At 42.6% G+C, this 22,734-nt stretch overlaps 1 protein-coding gene and 1 pseudogene across 1 annotated transcript in view; both read right to left on the bottom strand.

The window, feature by feature from the left end:
- Positions 1-703: 703 nt before the first annotated feature.
- LOC111750583 (uncharacterized) lies at positions 704-1,541 on the bottom strand (annotated as a pseudogene).
- The window catches only part of SEMA6A (semaphorin 6A), a 152,231-nt gene continuing 130,770 nt past the window's right edge, over positions 1,274-22,734 (bottom strand). The window contains exon 19 of the mRNA XM_010590486.2: positions 1,274-4,158. Coding sequence (XP_010588788.1) covers positions 2,960-4,158 — 1,199 coding nt within the window. The 3' untranslated portion in view covers positions 1,274-2,959. The remainder of the gene's footprint in view (positions 4,159-22,734) is intronic.

Raw genomic sequence — 22,734 nt, 5'->3', positions numbered from 1 at the left:
TTTTTTTCTTCTTTTTCTCTTTTTTTTTTTATAACATACATTAAGTCATGAATCAGATGTTAGGGGATGTGGAGATGGAAGGGAAATTGGTGACATCACAATATTTTTACAACTTTACAACAAATATAAATCTGAGTTGGTTGTGTCTACCAGTGGCTAGCAGGGGTGGAAAGCAAAGGCACACTCAGGTTTATGGACCCTCCCCCCACACACAGTGGGGAAAAAAACGAAAGGGGGAAAATACTTAAATGCAGAAGACCTGCTCAATACATATGGGCATTTTAGGGTTAACACCGTGACGTGATGGGTTATGGGACGCAGGAATGTGGAAGATCAGTTTTGACACAGATTGATGTAACACAACTGAGAAGGGATGCCCACACCCCGGGAAGAGCTCACAGGTCTGTATGCAGGTGGGCACTGCACCTTCAACACTCTAGGGAGTCAAGCATGGGGAGAAGGTAGCGGGGTGATGTGTGTATATATACCCACAACCTTCCTAATGTTTGCACTTCGAGAGAAAATTCAAGGGAAAAAACAAGATCTCAGTTTCTAGAAAAGACTTCATGGTTTCAGGGTATACAGTTCATAGGATGTGACCATTGAGTCTACTAAAAAAACCAAACCCAAACAAAAATATAACAACAACAACAAAACCCTACCCTGAACAACAAAAGAGCTGGGCCTCACCCTCACTACACACTCAGGCAATCATCATTTTCTCACTAGCCAACTCAAAATTGTCCTTGTCAAGTCTTTTTTTTTTTTGCAAGTTTTTTTTTATTAAGAAAAAACTAAACCCAGAAGATCAAATTGGAAATGAGACAAAGAGACCACCAAATAAACTGTTTAGCTGTTGAACAAAACAATAACAACCAACAATGCTCAAGTTTTACAGTATGTTGACAATTTTTTGTTTATGATAGAGTAAACAAAAGTCCCTTCGTGCGTGTTTGGGCAAACGAAAACCAAGGGGAGAAAAACACGCATCCTCCCCTCCCACCCCCTACAAACAATAACAACAACAAAAGGATACATTTTCTAAAAAATTAAAAATCTTTTACCCTAGTCAACATTTTGCAGCATCCATTGTGGTTGGCCTTGGACTTTGAGTTACTTGTTAATCACAGCAGGGACCAGCCTGCCTGCATCGACTTCCACATCATTTCTTTGTGTGCACTGCACGTGTGTGCTGAGCACATGGCTTGGAGACCCCTCCCCGGTGGCTACCTGACCGCACACAGCATGTTCTCCAGCAAGTGGACACAACAGAAATGAAGGCTGGAGTATTAGTCCTTTTCCTGCTGGCTAATGAGGATATCACCCTATTGAAATGATTTGAGAATACAAGGGACACAGGGAGCTCTGGAGGAAGAAAGGGGCTTGCCACCCACAACACTGGGGTCCATGCTTGGCAGCAGCATGGCTGAAGGGTGGTTTGAGTTGGCACGACTAGAAGGAAGTGTGAATTAGAGGGTGTGGTGTCCCCAGCTTTCCTGGGCTATGGGATTGTGACGTTCACCACTGCATTTTTCTTCCATCTACTTGACTCCAATCTCCCAGAGGGCTGGAGTGGAGGTGGGGGAGGAAGGGTTAAAATAAATATCTGCATTTCTTTCGAAAGGGGCAAAAGTTTATCATATTGACAGCTTACAAGTGTACACAACTCAGGGTGTAAGGCACAAATTTACATGTGGAAAACAGGCTATTCACAGATGTAACCCCACAAAAAACCCGTGTGATCAAACCATTAGCTTATGCAGGGTAGCAGCCGGCATATTAATTAGTTCACACCGTTTGCGGATTTTGTCTGCTGTCTCACATGCAAGGTGAAATGAGATGGCGGATCACAAGCTGGTGCCTTCACAGAAAGTAGTAACCACTGACAAAGCCATGTTGTCAGCAATGGGACACGGAGGATGTGCCGTTCCAAAAGTTTCTCTCCTGGTTGCTTTAGAAGTTAGGATCTGGAAGGACTTTTAAGCAAATTAATTTTTTGCATGTTATAGGCCAGAGACCTGTCCTGCAAGTTAACTGATAGATTTGAATAAACATCCCCCTCTTAACTCTTTCCTTTAGCTAGAGGTCAGAGAGTCCAAACACAAAGCTCAGAATTCCAGCTCCAACTTATTTACTCAGTGAATTTATTGTAAAAATAAACTCAATTATTCCAGTTAATGGATTTCACGTTAAATAGTTTAACTTTCAATGGGCTTTCTGAAGAGCTGTTCATAGGATGATATGTGGAAGAGTCCTTTCCTTAAGGAAAAAAGGGTGAACAATAAATAAGAGTTACTTGCGTTAACGGTCACGTTATTCATTAAAAGAGAGGAGGAGCAGAAATCTATGACATAGTTGCCCAACATGGCATTCATCTGCTATAACAGAAAGCTGTAACACTCGTGGCCATTTCACAGTATCTGCGCATAGTAAACTTCTGCCATTGTTAAAGTCTGAGTTAGAATTATCAATGATTATTTTTTTGTCTTTTTAATTTTCACAAATTTTTTAAAACATATCTGTATTTTGCAGGTTGGAACGCTAGCCCAGTTTGGCAACGTCCCATGCAGTCATGGACAAAATGTAGTTGCTGTTCACCTCTGTGTGTGTGTGTTTTGTGTGTAAGTGTGGTGTGTGTATGTGCATGGGTGAGTATGTGCTTTTGGCTCATGTTTGTGATGATAATTTAAGTCTTTTGTGAGTCCAACCTGTTGTAGGGTGTGAGGGAGAGTGAAGGAAGAGAATGGAGGTGAGTCCTGCAGTTGCAAACCTTCACCAAACCACATGGCCCATTTTTTGAGAGTATCCCTATGTCCCAGAGAGGAGGACCCAGAATCCTCAGCTTTGCCGTGGGCCATCTTGGTCTGGTGGGTACTCTGAGGCAGTTGAGAACCTTGGGGAGCTGAGCGGGCGCCTCGCCTTTCCTGCTGGTTCGACACCTGACCCCCTCCCCCTGGGATTATGTACACGCATCATTGGGCTTCATGGATGTGGAAAGGGGAGCAAAGGAAGGTTTGGGAGGTACGTCCGGCTTTAGCGAGGGAGTGCGCTTCAGCCCTGACCGCGTCAGTGAGTTGTAGGCATTGAGGCTGGGCTGCCTCGAAACAGTCACGGCCTGGCCCGATGGCTGGGAGCTGTGCACCTGGATAGAGTCCACCCTCTGTGGGGCGGGCGGCGGGTTGTCTCCCCTGCCAAAGCTCTGGTTTCTGGAGAGGTGGGAGGAATTGGAGGAGTTAGTATTGTTTCTTTTGAGAGTGGTGGCCTGGTGGCTTCTTGTGAGTGAGTTCGTGGGGTAGCTCCTCTTATAGTCAACCCCATAGGAAGAGGAGTGGTGCATTTCCAGCCGCTTGCTCAGGCCATTCTGAGACAGGGAGGATCCTGGAGGGCCCAGGGAGGCTTCCCGCTGTGGGACTTTGGGGGGAAGGTTGTCCAGGTTCTCCACGAGGTTCACCCCATGGTTGGGACTCTTGCTGCTGAGATGCTCCTTGATGGTCTTATACTCCAAGGTGGCAGCCTGGTCCTCCAGCACCATCTGGGCCACCTCGCTCATTTTGGGCTGGTCCACGTACTCATGCTGGTAGCTCTGCTGCGTGATGGGCAGGACCACCACACTGGGGATGTGACTTGGGGAAGCCCGGAGGGGCAGGTCCGTGGGGATCACAGGGGAGGCCATGGGGGGCATGTCCTTCGTGCAGGCATTGATGAGGTTCTGGTTCCTTTCCCACTCACGGCTACCACGGCTGGGCTTTCGCTTCTGCTGCAGTGTTGGGGTGGACTCTGGGGTGGGCAAGGCTGCCAGGTCCAGGTGGTGTTGGTCAGCCTTAATGAGCACCTTGGCTGTGTTGCTGGGAGTAGCGAGCTTACCATTGTGCATGAGTGGTGTGAGGATGGCCTCTGGCTTTGGGTCTTTGGACTGAGTGTCCCCAAAGAGGCCGCTGAGCTTGGTCACACTGCTCATGGAGCCCCGGCGAGAGTGGGTGAGCTCCTTCTCCTTACGCTGCACCACTGTCACGTCTTTGCGCCGGTGATCACAGACGCAATACACGATGATGCCCGAGAAGACGGCCCCCATGACAAAAGCCAGAATGACTGCAATGGCCAAGAGGGTGACAGGAACCAGCTGGTCATGGCCTTTGAGGTAACTTTCCCGAATCACTCCTGCAATAGACATCATATATGGTGTTAAGAAATGAAGCATACCACTAGAATTATTTTTGTTTGGCATTCACCCTGTTAATTAATAACAGTAATAAGTGACAACAGCACCTCTGCGTAACTTGTCTACAAGGCACAGCTTGCCAAACATTAACTAATTAATCCTCCTGAAGGCCCCTCTGTGAAGTGTGTAAATAGGCCTCATTTGTTTTTTGTGTTCTGAAAAAGTGTTTTTCATTCTCTCAAGTACACACTCTTTCTACTGTGCTTCACTCCTTGAAATACAGCAATTATTAATCTTTAAAATTCATTTATCCCTCTTTCCCTCTGCATCTCTTTTTAGATCTTCTCCTCATAGATAACCCAGATATTTTGAGTCTGGAGGAAGAGGCAACACTTTTATGCACATTTTTGTTGTTGATGTTAATTGCTGACTCACGATGACCCCGTGTGTGACAGAGTAGAACTGCTTTTGGAAGCAGATCGCCAGGCCTTACTTCTGAGGTGCCCCTGGGTGGGTTCTAACCACCCACCTTTCAAGTAGTAGTCCAGTGTCTAAACATGTGGACCATCCAGGGACCCCTTTTATGTAGGTTAAGGGAACAAACAGCCCAACTCTTCAGGCTTCCACCAGAAGCCTCTTCTGAGGACCTCCTTGTGGGCACCCTGGCCTCTGTCTGAAGATAAACTACGTTTACATTTCAAGCAACCAGAGGAAAGGGAGTATGTGTCATTCATAGCGAAAGAGAATAGCTGAAGTTCACGGATTACAAGTGCTTATGTTGATTTTACATCACCCCTCCAAAAACGACCACGCACACTCAATTTCAGGTAAATATGCCTAATATCTCAATGAAGCTCCCTCCTTACTGGAACTGAAAGAATATTTAGGGGAAAAAAAAGATCATTTGGAGCCCTGAAGTGGGTTTGAGAAGTGTCAAGTTACATTATTACGGCTGGAGTTTGCTGTCACGGTGAACTAATCTCTTCAATTTAATAAAATTATGTGACTACACCCGTCAATAATCTTACACTACATTAACCAAGGTACTGCGTTTCTGAAGAAAGTCGCTTACCCGTTCCTGCTTAATCAGCCACCAAGCTGAGAGATTTTAATCAAATGCAAACACTGAAGCTTTTATTTTTTAAAACCAAGGGAGAATACACGTCACAACTGTCAGATCTTAAATGCTTGATGCAGTAGCTAAAAAAATAAAATCTCAGATACCTCAATTCCTGCCTCTGGAGAGTGAAAGAACACGAATACATTAGAGGCACTGCATGGGCTGAGGAAATGTAAACACTGTTCCTATTATGGAACGATAGCAAGACAGAAAATGGACCTTCTTGGGTCTCCGGAGATACATTTTTCATCTACTAAAATCTACTCTTTCTGGAATGTGTTTAATGTATTTTACTGGCAGATATCAGTGGCACAGAATTAGAATGACATGAAATAAAAATCTCTACCCCTTCCCAAACCCACAACATGCAACCCTTAAACTTCTGCCAGAATGCTTTCTTATGTCACAGCCAAGACTTGAAGAAATGCAGCTTTGCCACGAGGGTTTTTCTGCTAAAATATTTTGATTACTGAAGAGATGGTTTTCAAACCCAGAAAGCTTAGCCCGAAAATTATGTTCTCTTTCTCTCCCTTTCTCCTTTCTAAACTGTCCTCCTTCCTCCCCTCAGTGGTGACATCACCGTTGGTTGCTGTGGAAATGATTGTTCTGTGACAAAGAGTTTGTGACTTTAGGTGGGGAATAAATAGAAGCTGGTATCTCTCAAGAAACAAAGATTCTCTGATGAAATAATTGCCCTTAGTAATGAAGGGCAACCCAGGCAATTCACTCTGGAGAAAGAGCGTGGAAGATGGTAAGATAGGCAATAATTTCCAAATGTGTCACTTTTCAAATATTTCCAGAGTTATCTCTGTGAAGAAACTAAGAAGCAAAAAACAGCAGGGAAATTCGGCTATAACTCACACCTTTTCTGTGGTGGCGCTCCCCAAACTGCGGGGTGTCTTGCATTCAAATGTTTTTATACCTAGTCACCAAGGAATTGTGCTAATGAAAAATTCTTCCTTAAATTTGCATTTCCTTGTTGTCATGCTAAAATAGCAACTGATTTTCTTTCAATTTTTATTATGTGTGGGGTTCTATTGAACATCATTTTTAACCACCTACACATAACTGCACCTGTGAATAAAATGGGTTTAATTTCCCTCATTGACTTGGTGAATTCAGTAAAGTCTAAGGTAGGTTAGACCCCACCCATTGTCAGTACTAGGTACATTTTTTTTCAGGGCAGTGGAGCTTTTCCAGGCATCTCTCTATATATATATATATATATTTTTTATATACATGGGGGCTGTGTCTTCCCAATAAATTATGTAGTTGTAGGTAAAAAAAGTATCTACAATTAGGAGAAAGATGTGGCAGTCTGCTTCTGTAAAGGCTTACAGCCTTGGAAACCCTATGGAGCAGCTCTACTCTGTCCTACAGGGTCACTAGGAGTCACTATCAACTTGACCACAGTGGGTTTGGTTTTTTGGTTTTGGGTGGTATAAAGGTTAACAGGTGATGCTGCTAACGGAGAGGTTGGAGGTTGGAGTCCACTCAGAGGCACCTTGGAAGAAAAGCCTGGTGATCTCCTTCTGAAAGAACAGCCACTGAAAAGTCTATGGAGCACAGTTCTACTTTGATGCACATGGTGTCGCCGTAAGTCAGAATTGACTGATGGCAACTGTTTTTTTCTTTCCTAAATTTTCAACTAACTCTGGCGTTCTACCATTGATATTGACCTCTCAGCTTAAGAAAGGATAAGACTGTAGCAATCATCTGTTTCATTCATTGTTTAATTGGAAAAACTGCAAAATCTTCAAATTTTCACAGCTTCTAAACCCTCCTTTAAGTTGCAAATTTCATTCTTGCATGTCTGAGGGTTCTGGGTTACAACGTCCTTGGCTACCTTAACCCAAACCAAAAACCAAACCCGTTGTCATCAAGTTGGTTCTGACTCATAGAGACCCTATAGGACAGAGTAGAACTGTCCCATCGTGTTTCCAAGGAGTGGCTAGCGGATTTGAACTGCCAACTTTTGGTTAGGAGCCGTAGCTCGCTGTAGCTCTTAACCACTGTACCACCAGGGCTCCTCAGACTCATGGAAATCAATTGCTCTTTCACTGGGATAGGCTGTTTTTTTTAGTGGGTGGCATCTGAGTTCAGGGTTTCAGTTGTGAACATGTCAAGTAAGATATGACCTTTGAGGGAAATGGTGTCTCAGACAGATTTTTTTCTCGTCTCATTTTGTTATGTAAATAGTGCCCTTAAAATCCTTTCTGCTTCTCTTCAGCTTTTAGACATCCACAGAAGCAGGTGGCTCCTCTCATCTGCTTATACAAATTCAGAAATCCCATGTCCAAAGTTAGAAACAGATCAGACAGCAAGTTGAAAGCACAGTTCAAGATTTTTGAAAACACCTTCCAAATTTAAAGCTTTCTGCTTATATCACAAAAGAGGACAAACTAACATTCATAAAAATGATCAAATCAACCTTGTGACATTGGTTACTGTGAAGGATTGAAAACATCAGACTTGACTGAGAGACCCTAGGGGGTGGTGCAAGCAACACTGGAGAATATCTCCAAAGGCTTGGGCTCTTATACTCCCATCTTCTGGCTGGGTGACCTTTTGGCAAGTGACTTAAGACCTCTGGGCCTCAGTTTTTTCACCTGTAAAATCTCCAAAACTTGTTGCTATCTAGTCGATTCCAACTCACAGCGACCCTATAGGATGGAGTAGAATTGCCCCATAGGGTTTCCAAAGAGTGGCTGTTGGATTTGAACTGCCGACCTTTTGGTTAGCAGCTATAGCTCTTAACCACTGTGCCACCAGGGCTTCTTCACCTGTAAAGTGGGGTTAAAATACTTAATCTTACTGCCTTACTAAGTTGGGACTAGGTTATGACAAGAATCAAATGAAATGAATAGGAAAGAGCTTTAAATGATGTAGCTTGCTGGGCAAATCTAAAGGTCAAAAGAAGCCACAAAGTAGAAGTGGTGTGTTAGTGGCTCACAGATGGCTTGAGAGTGATAGTTGCAGCTGTGCCATTTGATTCTGTTTGCTATCAGTCTCCTGGGAGGGAGATAGAACTTTTCTTTCCAGCTCCAAAGCTTTCGTTGTCCATGTGGCCAAAGAGATGATACGTTGAGGCAATGTAAGGAGAATGTGCCGTGGGACACTACAGTTGGATTTTAGAAGTTTTCAGGACTGCCTATAGGTCCCGAATGTTTAAATAAGCAAATCAACAAAAAAGGGAAATTCTGAGCAAAACACAGTGATTATAGTTAGACTCCCAGTGGAGCAATAACTCTAGAATCGGCTCCTTGAAGGCAGGGATCATATTTTATTTGCATTTATGACCCTAGCCATCCCCAGGGGCCTTAGTCAGGCACTCAATAAATGATTGTTGAATAAATGGATTTGCAATACATTATAGAGAACTTTTTAAGTGGGCTTTTAAACTTGGTGGGTCATCTTTGGAGTGATTATCATCTTGCTTTTGAAGTCACAGAAATAAATTATTTTTTCAATTGTGCAGCAGAATTTTAATATTAGCATCTATCAGGCAAATCAAAAGAAATCTATAAAGGTGCTCAGAATTTGTTCAGAGCAATAATAAAAGAAACTATTTTAAAAATGAAAAGAAATTGGTTCTTGGATGATTCCAAAAGAGATGATGAGGGTAAAACGGGTTATTTGCAACAAATGACTGCTCAGGTGGAGTTTAATAGTTGGAAACAAACATATTCCTACAAAGGGCACAAGCTGGAGCTGGGACAAGCATCGGCTGCTTCAGAAGCCCCACGGAAACCCTGGGGAGGTAGAAGGGCTTTGTGTGGTGGAATGGCTCCCCATCCCCACTGCAAGGGGAAAAATCAGAGCTGGTTTTTCCACCCTGGGGTGCTGAAATGCCTTGCCTTACCAACCCCAAGGCCCCCTGCTTTCACCAATTGAAAATGGGTCATTAGTAATGAAAACAGTACCTGAAAAATCCCTTCGCATTGATTCATTAACCACCAGCTATTTCTCATCAGTCATGAGGTGCTAAATGGTTATTCTTTCCACTTTCCTATTGCAGGAAGCAAGGCACACAATGGCTCAGAGATTTCTCTGAAATCATGTCTTAAATTGGCAGAAGTGAGAAAGAATAGACTCTACTCTTTTTCTGAGGTAAGGGAGTTTTCAGACTCTGGAAGGAGGTCTCTGTGGAAGGTTTGAAGTTCTTTAGAGGGCAACGCAATGAAAAGATTACTAACCATTCCACCCCTCTAAAACAAAAAAAAACCAAACCCAGTGCCATCAGGTTGATTCCAACTCATAGCGACCGTATAGGATAGAGTAGAACTGTCCCATAGACTTTCTGAGGAGTGCCTGGCGGATTCGAACTGCTGACTCTTTGGTTAGCAGCCCTAGCACTTAACCACTACACCACCAGGGTTTCCTCCGCCCCTCCAGGCCCTGCAATATGTAATTCAAAATTAGAGCAATTCTAACCTGTAAAATAAGAGGAATTCCAACACCATTTTGACTTTTCCTATGATGACCACATCAATGAATTGTGAAATATCAAATACCAAATTCTTTTTTAAAAAAAGTAGTTTCTGGTAGCCCTGCATGAGGGTTCTCTATGATTGCCTACACTCTGTGTGGGAAGCCTAGCACCAGACTCTGGGTCAATGTGCTTCAGAAATGAGGGCCCTCCTAACTCAGGGCTAGGCTGTGGTTCTCCTGGTATATTTACTATCTTTCTCCTGGTTTAACAAGATCTGGTCCAGCCATCCTTGTGGCTGCCTTCAGCCAACATTTACTAAGCACCCACCCAGAACCCAGTGCCGTTGAGTTGATTCCGACTCATAGCGACCCTATAGGACAGAGTAGAACTGTCCCATAGAGTTTCCAAGGAAAATCTATTACTAAGCACACTCTACCTAAAAGCACCATGCCAGGTGCTGGGGGTAAGTGAGCCACAAAGGCTGTGGTCCATCAGGGAGAAGGTAGGCTCACACACAAGCACATCCGAAGTGTGGAAGTGCCAGGAAATGCATTGCTTCTGCTGCAATAGTGGGCAGAGGCTTTACATAGGTGATGACATCTGAGCTAAGCCTTAGGATGCATGGGATGTCTTTCAGCTGGAGCGGAGAGGACAACAAGATCAAAGAAAGGTATGGCGAGAGGAACATGTGGTCTGCATTTAGTAATGGCTGATGGTCTAACTCATTTCTAGTCTCATTACACTTTGCTCCCTAGTCACCTTGCCATGCTCACTTGCTTCCATTTTTTCACACAGGAGGTTCCCTCTGCCTGAAATACACCTGCCCCACGTTTTCGTTCATCTAACTACATCCTCCAGGTCTCAGCTTAAAGAAAGAGGTCTTCTGACTCCCTCAGACCAGGTTAGCACTTCCTTCTACGAGTGTCCCCAAAGTTCAGAATGTCCTCTGTGCTAAAACATCACTCTTGGGATACTTGTTTTATGCTCGCCTTTCTCACCTACACTGCTCTAGGAGGAAGTGATGGGCCATGAATCCCCAGGCATAGTAAGTGCTCAGCAAATACATGTTAAATAGTAAGTGAATGAAGGAATACATACTTGTACAGGAAAAATAAGAGCTAGAGCCGGAAATACCATTTGGAAGTAGGCCATGAGAAGCCTTGAATGAGTAAAATAGAAGTTTAGAAGGCTTGTTAGTTTTGGAAGGAAAGTTCTTAATTAGCTTACCTAAAATTTCAAGGGTCTCTTCTGCCTGAGAAAGCTGCCTTTCAGTTTGCTCTGCTCCACGGGGAAGCCATTACTGAAAAACTCCTGGTTTCAAAGGTTCCAGATCTTTGCATCAAAGGCACAGCTACTCTACCTGAGGGGTCCCTAGGTGGTGCAAACAGCTAACACGCTCAGCTGTTAACCAAAAGGTTGGAGGTTCAAGTCCACCCAGAGGTACACTGTAAGAAAGGCCTGGTGATCTACTTCTGAAAAAAAAAAATCAGCATTGAAAATCCCGTGGAGCAGTTCTACTCTGATGCACATGGGGATGCCATGTGTCGGAACTGACCCGACGGCAAATGGTTTTGGAGTCTACTTGAATTTATTATTACTGTTTTTAAAATTAAAACTCTCAGTCTTCAACTACACAAACTCCTTCTAGTTTACAGAGCTAGCTGGGAGATGTTATCTGTTATTTATCATACCAAACAATAAAGCAAAACAAACAAACAAACAAAAAAAACCATAAAAATGAATTGCACCTATTAAGGTAAATACCAAGGAGCCCTGGTGGTGCAATGCCTAAGCCCTCAGCTGCTAACCTAAAGTCTGGTGGTTCGAACTCACCAGCAGCTCCTTGGGAGAAAAGGCCAGGCGATCTGCTCCTGTAAAAATTACAGATTAGGAAACTCTATGGGGTAGTTCTGCTCTATCCTATAGGGTTGCTATGAGTCAGAATCCATTCAATGGCCCACAACAACGACAACAAGGTAAATACCAATTATCACCTCAATTACCCCACTAAGAGTGAGGCCAGGCAGCTGATACCTCGAAATGGTTAAGTGTGCACTTTACCCCTCGGCACCGTTCACTGGACTGCCTGTGTCAGAGCTGCTGTGATATGATGGATGTGTCTGTCTCCATAGAGAAGTGATTAATAGGCATCTGTGCTAAGCGGACCCAGTGACCACAAAGACAACAAAGCCGCTCTGTGTCCTTTGGGGGAATATGCAAAGGCAAAAGGAGGATGGCCATTTCCTCCAACGCTGAGCCAGAGCGGGTTTGCGTTGGGTCTGAGAGCAAAGAAAGATGGCACAACACCAAGAAAAGCCCCAGAGTCAGGTCCCCTAAAAATAGCCTTTGATTCTGCTCTAGAGTAAGACAAGGCTGCGATTTCCTTGAAATCCTCATCATAACTTGGGTGAATGGAATCTAATGACCCAATTTTTCCTGTTTGAAAATCATATTGCTTGTATCACAACAAACTGCCAGGCAGTAGGATCATGAGCTAAGCATCCCACCTCTAACCACACAGGGCCTCCTGTGATCCTTAGTAAGAGGGGGAGAAAACACACTGGGGGTAGGGAAGCCCTAACTGGAGACAATTTATCCTCAAAGCCATACCCCAGACAATCAAGATGACCACACTGAAAGCGAAATGAGAGCTCTCTGTGGTTATCTGGGCAGGAAGCAGCCTTCTTCTTGTCTTACGGCCTAATGGGAGCCAGATGGTTTAGGAATAAACTGAAATGCCAGCAGCCATGGAAATGGGCTTAGAGTTTATAACTTAAACTTTCATTTTATTAAAAAATTTTTTTTTTCTGGCAGGCTGAAGATTAAGTAGTGGGAGGGGCCATGGTCTTCAAGACTTATGCAGCCAATGACCAAACATGCCAAAGTACACGCAGCTTCCTGGCTCTTTAATATTCCCAGATCAGAAACTATTTTAAAACTCCCATATTGAAATAATGCTTACTGTGGTTAACTGTGGACAAACCCACTTCCAGTTCTACCACCCTTGAGATTGATCCATTTTTTTTGCTGGGATACCATCAAAGCAGAAAGAAAAGAAGGGAGAAGAAGCATGAAACTAATTTGATTTCATATTTCTTAGAGAGCTGACACAGCTTCATTTCCCCCTGCCCCCCAACTCTGTGCCAATGTGAGCGGTTGGTTCATGGATCACATTCCTCCTCTGCTCTGCTCTTTTAAGCTTGACACTGCTGAGTGGAGAACTCCACCCTAAGCATGGGCTGATGTCTACACTGAGAGTCATGGTAAGATATTTTTTTAAAAGCCATTCCCTGGATTGTTGGTCTGTGGCTACATGTATGAGAACTGTCACTGTCCCTGTAAAGGTAACGATAATTTCAGATCGGCAAGGTTTCAGCAGAATTTGCACAGTTCATTTTCTTTCAATATTTTCTTTCTAAATAAGACTGGAAACCCAACATCTAAGTGATTTCTGAAACCAGACAAAGCATTTCTATTTCTGAACTTCCTGGTCCCATCTTTTTCCTTTGCCCTCTCATGAGGCATCAAAGCTACAAACAGGGAAGTAGATCTCTTCTAAAATTGTGAAATTCAGGTGATTCTTTGTTTGGAGTATTTGCAGTGCTTTGATTTTTCTCTACAAAAGCAAAGATAAAACAAACAGGAGGAAACAGGCCCGCTTGAATACTCTTAAAACCAACAATTTAAACTTGCCAGAAATTCAGTCCTTGGGATCTGGGTTAGAGATGAGGCTGGAGTTATTGGTACATAAGCTTTGAGGTCATAAGGACCTGAGTTTGAGTCATGGCTCTACAACTAACTAGCTGTATGACCTTGGACAAGTGACTCAGTCTCTGTAAGCCAGTAATGTCAGCTACAAGTGCTGGTGGAAGGATTAAACAAACTAATACATGTAGTGCATTTGGTATCGTGCAGGAAGCATATTCAATCCTGAATTAATAGTGTGAGTATTCAACACAGACTATTTTACAGTGTTCAACACAGACTACTTTAATGTAACACTTTGGTAGGGTTAAGTATGTTATCCAAGAGTAGAAAAATAAGGATTTAAAAATACAAGAAAATTTTGGTGAGCAATCTTAAATAAGAGCAGTATCAGCATCACCCAGAACTTGTTAGATATACAAATTCTCAGGTCCTGTCCAGACCTTCAGAATCAGAATCTCTGGGGTGGGGGTGGGGGGTACAAAAATTTATGTTTCAACAAGGTCTTCCGATGATTCTTATGTTCACCAGAGCTTGAGAAGTACTACTCTTAATGACATGAATTATGTTCAAGAAACCACATCTACATGTTTAGCTTTCAAGTACAACCTCAGACACTACTGAGGCAGTATATAACCAAACTTTAGAAATGACTTGTAAAATTAATAACAAATAAATGTGGCCTTCCTAGTCCAAAAAATGAATTTTTCATGGGTCTCATTTATGATAATTTCTTCACTGCATTCATCCACGCTGTAACAAAGAACACAAAATTGATATGTTATCTTATTGAAAACTCAAATAAGGAAACAAATTCCTAAAACTTCCCTTTGGTACCTGACAAAAGTGTGACATATGGCCTAAAATATTGTGTCACTACTCCTGTAAATCCTTTAATATTCTAAAAAACAAAGATGCCACTTTGATGACTAAGGTGTGCCTGACCATAGTCTTTTCAGCTGTCTCATATGCATATGAAAACTGGACAAGGGAAAAAAGGTCAGAAGAATTGATGCACTTGAACTGTGGTGTTGGCAAAGACTACTGACTATATATCATGGACTGCCATAAGAACAAACAAATCCCTCTTGGAAGAAGTACAAACAGAATGCTCCTTAGCAGCAAGGATGGTGAAACTTTGTCTTGCTTACTTTGGACACATCATCAGGAAAAGCCAATCGCTAGAAAAAGATATTGTGTTTGGTAAAACTGAGGGTCAGCAAAAATGAGAGAAACCCTCAATGAGATGGATTGACACAATAGTCACCAACAATGAGCTCAAACATCCCAAAGATCACGAAGATGGCGCAGGATTGGGCAACGTTTTGTTCTGTTATACATCAGGTCACCGTGAGTTGGAGCCAACTCAGTGGCAACTAACAACTCCTGTAATAGAATCAGGCTGATTTGCTAAAGCCCAAAGCTGCAGGAAAAATGCTTTCGGTCTCCATTTGCACTGCGATAAACATGTGGAGGGGAAATTCTGCTGCTCCTCATGGCTCTCCATTTCTGTCACATTGGCCATCAATTAATGTTTGGCACTACAGTGCCAGAGCTGCCCTAGAAGGGATCAGCCCAGTTAGGACTAGTTAGGACGAGGACAGAAGGAAGCAGCATGCTTGATGGTGGCCTGCCACTGAATTTAGACTGACCTCCTTCAAGGGCCTGCATCTAATGTCCCCTCAAAACGAACTCCTCTCCACTTAAGTCACAGCCATCAAGCAACATCTGAGAAGGCTTCATCGGTTGCCTGCATCTCACTCCACTACCTCTGCATGACCAAGCAAGAGGGTAAGAAACCCAGGGAGACTTTTTTTTCCTTGTTATTCCTGGATTAGAGGGAGCTGAGCTCATATTTCATTCCCTAAATTAAGGTCCTGCTTTGTAATAATAAAAATGCCCAGCATAACAGTGCCTGGCACTTCCAGATCTGCTGAGTTGAACTGAATCTGCAAATCCATAGAACTGCATAAGACATTTTAAGTTACATTAAATTTCTGCTGTGTGCTTTTAAATTAAGGAGTGCAAGACCCATCAGCACTTAGGGTATATTTATACCTTAAGAAATGTCAGATGATTGTGTCTAATGTTATCTATTATTTATGAATAACGAGAGGCTGTAGGACTGGAAATGACATGCTTTAATATGTCCAAAAGGTTAGGCACAATGCAGCTTGCCATCCTATAAATTTGACACCATTTTCCCTCCTAATAAAGCATTGTCAGTGGTTGACTATTTTGAACTTCCATTATTTCTCTGCAGTTCATGACTGCTTCTGACTTCAGTGAAGGAATGTAATTTCAGATACATGGTTGAAAAGGAATGCATTCCTTTAACAAATATGAAATTTAAAAATAATTGGAGTAGGAAAAATTCCTATTACCCTGTTAAAAATGAATCTCTTTACATAGATATTTCCCAGGCTGGGGATGTGCAAGAGCTTAAGAAATATTAATGAAGGATGACAAACCTTCACAGGGCCCGCAAGTGGCTTTCTGACACGGATTGAGATCCCGTCTATTGTGCACCCAATGTATTTGAGTATATGCAGTGCCATTTCACTAGTTTACTTCAGGGCCTTCCTACAATTTAGGGTGCTGTATGATGAGACTCATGTGGATCTCTTCAGGCGTTCAGAGAGGCCAATACACTTTGCAGGAGTTTACGGATTACTCACACAGCCTGTATCTCCCTGGGACCAGCCAGCAGGTGCAGCTTTTCTGTTCCCTTTCTCTGTATGACCATGGTGCGCATTAGGTATTCTGGGAAATTCCTGCAGCTAGCGAGGCCATTCTCATGTATAATATCAAAAGAAGAGAGAAGAAGCTATCCTCCAGAAATTCCTTGGTTTTCACAATTTTACCCTTTGTTGACTATTTTGTCTGTGAGTGAGGTTTGCAAAGTAAAACTGATATAACAGTATGAAACTCCATGAAGCTAGAGTATCAGAAAGAAAGAGTTCAGACAAAGCTACTATCTTTCCCCATTATTACATATGATCCAAATACAAATGGGCCCTTCACAATTTTACTGTTAGGACAAAACCAAGTTAGATGAACAACACAGAGCAGTTGAGCCAATTAAAGAGCACATTTGAAACTCCCCCAGATGTTCAGTTAATAAGATCACGCCTAACGTAGTCCCTGTAGTCCTTGAAAGCTCCATTAAGCTGTCAGAAAACTTTGTCGTTGTGTGTGTGTTTGTGCAGAAGATGAGAGAGAATGAAAAAGAGAGAGAGAGAGATTGAGGGAAAAGGGTGGGGGGTAAAATGAATTTATGTCAAGGACGATGTGGCTTAAAAAACTGGCTACAGATGAAGGTAAGAAGTACCTCCAGAAAGTGAATTGATTTTTTTTTTTCTTTTTTAATACTTTAAGTCTTAAGTTGCTGGTTTTTTTAAAAAAAAAATTTCAAGTCTCCATACTAGTCATAATTTAAAGCCTCTATTTTTTTTGAGAAAATGGATGACAATAGGTGAAAAAAAGGCTTAGCTGGTGTCTCTAGTAAAAAATAATTCAAATATTGGTGTGCAGATTCAGGCAGGCAGAGGGATGAAACAGCTTTCTATGTGGCTGACATTTAACTTTTTTTTTTTTTCTTCTTCCCTTTCCACAATAATCTCATCAAGACCTTAGATAAATTCAGCAAGTTGTCAAGAGGATACAAAATTAATTAGATCAAATCTACATCTACGCCTGCACTGTGAAAGAACAATTACAGCCTTCCAATGGGCTTCTCAAGCCTTGCTCTCCCGCCCCAACACACACCCCCACATGGAAACTTCCACATCGTCTATTTAAGAGCCATAGGACTTGACCTGCTTACAGTATCATTTTCCTCCATTCTTCAAAGAAAAGCCAGAATCTACAAATAGATTTCTTTCCTCGTAGGTGACAAAGAAATATTAATAGGGTAAAAATAAATGGCAGCACCCTGGATTATATTATCATTTCTCTCCCAGACTCCTTTGATTTCAAAATCTGCTCTGGATGAAAAGCCTGGCATATGCCATACAACCCAGTGGTTTAACTAAAGTGATAGAGAAGCTCAAGCTTGGATTTTACCTAGGATACAGCTCTTAGCTTGGCAAGGAGCATCTACTAGGAGAATGTCTGTGATGTGTAGTAACAGACAATTTACATCCACAATTGATGCAAAATTCCATTCTCCAACTTTATCTAGTACAGTCATGCATCATTTAACGTCCACAATACGTTCTGTGATTTGGGTGCTGTGCTAACACCATATTATACACACAGGCAGTACCCAGTCCTGCCTGCTGTTCCGTGAGCCCGAGGGCCAGGAGCAGCCCCACCACAGCACCCCAGACAAAACCCGCCGTACCCACTGGATACACGAGGCTGGCCTTGCCAGGTATGCAGCTGCAGGCGCGGCTGGGCTGTGCAGGGAGCCAGACAGGGACTTTGGGCATGTTCGGGCACAGGGCAGGAGGCATGAGGGAAGAGGGCAGAGAGGTGGCCACGGGGACCGGATGGGAACAAGTGCATGGAGTGCGGCTGGCAATTGTACCCTGGCTGCTGCTGCCCTGTTGGTGCTGCCGCTTCTGATCTGCCGCCAGAGCCACCAGAAGAAGGGAGCCGGTGAGCACCCCAGGCCAGCCGGCGCCCTCCTAGTGCCTGCAGCCAGGAGGGAACGGGTCGCCTGGCTCCTGGGCAGGTGGATGAAGCTAGGAGCAGAGAAAGGAAGAGAAGGAGGAGGCACTGCGGAGACTGCCATGCATGCCTGGATCCTCACGGATGGTTCGTTCTTGGGAGTGGGGTTTTTAAACGTTAGGGAGAAATAATAAACAAAAGGAGAGCTGCTTTGCCTTCAGACTAAAAACAAAAAAACCTCCTTGTGGGACCACGGATGTATATGCTGTTGGCCGCTGCCAGAATGGACATTATGTGGGGCATGACTGTGTATATAATAACAATCTGATTGAACATCAGTTTACTCTCTGCCATCTCTAAGACGGTGGTGGTGGTTCAGTGGTAAAATTCTCAATATTCATGTGGGAGATCCAGGGTATCTCAAGTACAGCCACTACTCATCTGTCATTGGAGGCTTGTGTGCTGCTGTGATGCTGAACAGGTTGCAGCAAAGCTTCTAGACTATGACAGACTAGGCAGAAATGCCTGGAGAACTACTTCAGAAAAACCAGCCAATGAAAAAACCCTTTGGATCGCAATGGTCTGATCCTGTTATACACGGGGTTGCCCTGAGTCAGGGGCCAACTCCATGGCAGCTAACATCCATCCATCCTTCCATCCATCCACCTACCTACCTATATCTATCTATTTCGTCTTCCCTCCTTCCCACCCTCTCTGCATCTTTTCTTCCCACCACTTCACCGCCTATAGCCTAAACTCCATAGCATGGGATTGAAAGCTCCAGACAATGCTTTCAATCTCAGTTCCCATTCCAGCCCTCCATATGCTTTATCACTTTAGTCATAACACCGTACTTGCCTCTTTATCATTACACTTTACTTTTATAGCTTTGTGTCTTGGTCATGCTATTTATTCAGCTTGGAATGTCCTTTCCCCTTCTGCTCCTGAAATACAACTCCTCCTTCAAGGCTCTATGAGATCTTTCCCTAGACCTGTTTGGAATTAGTTGTGTCTGGTTTTATACCCCCTCAATGCTCTACCCACACCTCTTTACTTCACTCACTCCCAGACTTCACCCTGACCCACTGGCTTCTAGGAGGTTATCTGTGTTTATGTCCACCAAACTGCAAGCTCCCCGAGTCAGTATCTACATAATATTCAGTCAAAGCATTGTGTACAGCAGATGTTTGCTGAATGTCTGCTGAATGAATGAAGAAACCACAGCAGCTTATACAGCAAATTTTTAATGGATTTTGAAGGATACCTTTCCTCTAGAGCTCAAAAACAGAAATCAATTAACTCTGGCTCAGGAAAGTTCTTGCATCAACAACAGGAACACATCGTGGCGTTCCTTGGAGTCCCCGGGGTGGTGTAAACAGTTAACAAGTTAGTTCACTGAAAGGTTTGTGGCTTGAGTCCCCCCAGAGGCACCTCAGAAGAAAGGCCTGGTGATCTACTTCTGAAAAATTAGCCAATGAAAACCCTATGGAGCACAATTCTACTCTGATACATATAGGGTTGATATGAGTCAGAGTCAACTTGATGGCAACCGGTTTTGGTGTTCCTTGCCACTGACCATGCATGTTACTACCTGGTTGAGTTACTTTTCCATTGTTAAGTGGACATTAGCAGCCTTTCCCTTCCACCAATAGCACACCCCATAGGACAGAACCCCTTTCTCTGAATTCTCCTCCTTTGGAGACTGTGTGGCTCTACCATCACACTTAAAAATGGTTATGATACTACTGGTTTTACTAAGAAAATCCACGCGGATTTGTATGGACATATATCTGTATTTATTTATTTTAAATAAAGCTCACGCTGTTGAGAAAAGGCCCAGGTTTGCCAGCATTTCCACAAAGTTGTAAAATATGAAATCTATCCGAAACATCCCCTCCCTCTCCTCATCGACCCTGTCGAGTGACATATTACTACTATAATTCTGACACTGAAGAAAAGGACTAAGGAAGAGGGGCTGAAAAACTGTTGCAGTATGGTATTTTGTAACGCCCTTACTGTGTGTAGCCATGTTGTCTTCAGTTGTCAAATGTCTTTTGTAAAGTTCACAGCACATGGCTTCACCATGTTCATGAAGACAATGATGGCTGTAAAGGCTTTTTCGTGTTTTTTCATGTCTACTTGTTTCAGCTCTCTGGTGGTTTGAGAGTTCTTGGACAGAAACTCCGTCTATCTCTAGCATAGCCTCTAACTCTTTACTGCCATCCAATAATGTGCTGCGGAGCCAGTAATCAATTTTGCTTGAGACGCCTCAGAAAACATTTTTGTTATGGTAATGTTGGTAAAGAAATGACAGTGAAAATTCGGCCCAGGTTTAGAAGTCAGGAAAAGAGGAGAAGCCCACTTTTCTTCCTTTATTAGTGTCATCAGGAATAATTTTCTCTGAATATAAAATCACCAACATATGAGTTGAGAGGAGCCAAGGAAGCATTTTCCCCACTGGGAGCACCAGGATGCTTTAAAATTCCAAATCCGTTAGTTTTCAGGCGTTCGAGAGTGTTAAAAATGCAAAAGTAACCAGAGCCAGGCTCTATCATCTACTATACTTGGCTAAACTTGTGTTTCTCAGCCTATTTCTTAATAGAAAAATCAGGGCTCTGAGCGTTTGAGATTCAGAATAGCTTAAGTCTGAACGGGAGGAAAGACAAAGAACATCAAGTATAGGGCACTGCCGGGCCAGGGAACACTCTGTAGCACAACAGCCTAACAGATATTGGAAAAGCAGACATGAAGCATAAGAGCTGAAGGTAAACTTGCCCTAAGCCACCACGTGGATAATAACTAGCTGCAGTCTACACTTGGGTGCTCGCTGCTGGTGTGGAGAATACACTTGCCAGACGCTTAACAATCCTAGAGTGATTCATTTCTTTTTTAGCCTAAATCCATTTCACTCTAAATTCCTACTTGACCAAATTTCCCATCCCCAATCACAAAGTTCAATAGTTGGAAGAGGAATCAGAAGAACAATAGATCACATAACTACAACACTCACAGTGATGCATTTATTATCCACTTGATTCTGCAGTGCCCGGCTAACAGAGACTATGGCAGTTATTAAAACTCGTTCTTCCAAATGCCCTAAACAAAGGTCTTGGTAGTGGTTTAATCCTCACTGACGTCTTTAATTGCCCTAGGCCAGAATTACCCCAATTTTAGCCATTCAACTGCCAATTTTACTCTTTCAATGGGTGGTACAAGCAGTTTGTGATCAGGCGCTAACCTAAAGGTTGGCATTTTCAACTCACCCAGTGGCTCCAAGGAAAAAAGGCCTGGCAATTTGCTTCTGTAAAGATTACACCCAAGAAAACTCTATGGAACAGTTATACTTTGTAACACAGGGAGCTGCCATGAGTTGGAATCGACTTAATGGTTAATGGCAACAGGGTAATATCTTCACTAACATTTACTTAATAGTTTATGTAAATTATCTTGAAATACATTTCAAACGGAAACTTTACATCATTATCATAAATGGAAAAATTTTCATTTTTCATAGGTAGAAGATAACCATAAAAACAAAATTATCAGAAAACAAAACAATGTTAAATTCCACCTAGATACTGGGGCAAGGCAATGCCCCCCGTGTGAACCCTGCCCTCTCTTTGTTAAAAGGGAGTTGTTAATGACAAATCACCAAACTGAGATTTTTTCCTTGACATAACCAAGAAGAGTAAAAGACAAATGAAAACAGCATAACTTTCTACCATATGATTAAATACTATTAAAGGTCACGATGTCCTGAGCCACTTAAATCATCCCATGTAAGGTGCTACACATCCCATTTGGTGGCAATACTGCTGTAGGCAATGATGTATTTTCAGAATAAATGATTCAGTATAAAGAGGATTGTTGGTTGATAAACTCTGTGATTCATAAAATTCCTCTCAAGATTGTTGTGAAATGCGGACAGTATATTCATCATTCTTTATACTTTTCAAATCTTACTGGAATATCATTTACCAAAATAAAAATTGCTTATACAAATAGCTTCTGTATGGATTAAAATATACTCAACATATATGTATCTTCTTAGATTAAATTATTCATTTGACCTCTAACTTAAATTCTACTTCTACATCTTTTTCTTCTCTGTAATCAGCATTTTCTTGACTAAGTATAATAATGTAGTATGTTACTTTAATGATTCCCTAAAATATATAAGCATACTACAATTCTGGCATTTCCAATCGAACGGGAACATTTTTTTGAAAGACATCTTTCTCTATATTGACTGTTTCACCTCTTTTCAGAGAGCTCATAAGAACTCTGTACAAAAATGTCTGAATTAAGAGATCTTCTTCTGTTCATGATATATGGAGAGGAGATTCAAGTTGTCGAGGATTTCATTTTACTTGGATCTACAATGGAAGCAGCAGTCAAGAAATCAAATGACATACTGCATTGGGCAAATCTGCTGCAAAAGACTTCTTTAAAGTGTTAAAAAGCAGAGATGTCACTTTGGGACTAAGGCGTGCCTGACCCAAGCCATGGTGTTTTCAATCACCTCATTTACATGTAAAAGCTGGACAGTGATTAAGGGAGATGGAAGAACAATTGATGCCGTTGAATTGTGGTGTTGGTGAAGAATATTGAATATACTATGGACTGCCTGAAGAACGCACAAATCTGTGTTGGAAGAAGTATAGCCAGAATGCTCCTTAGAATGGTGAGACTTCACCTCACATA

Source organism: Loxodonta africana, chromosome 2 (assembly GCF_030014295.1).
Source record: "Loxodonta africana isolate mLoxAfr1 chromosome 2, mLoxAfr1.hap2, whole genome shotgun sequence".
Taxonomy (NCBI): domain Eukaryota; kingdom Metazoa; phylum Chordata; class Mammalia; order Proboscidea; family Elephantidae; genus Loxodonta; species Loxodonta africana.
Note: the sequence above shows the minus strand (reverse complement) of the source record. Positions and strands in the feature narration are given on the sequence as shown.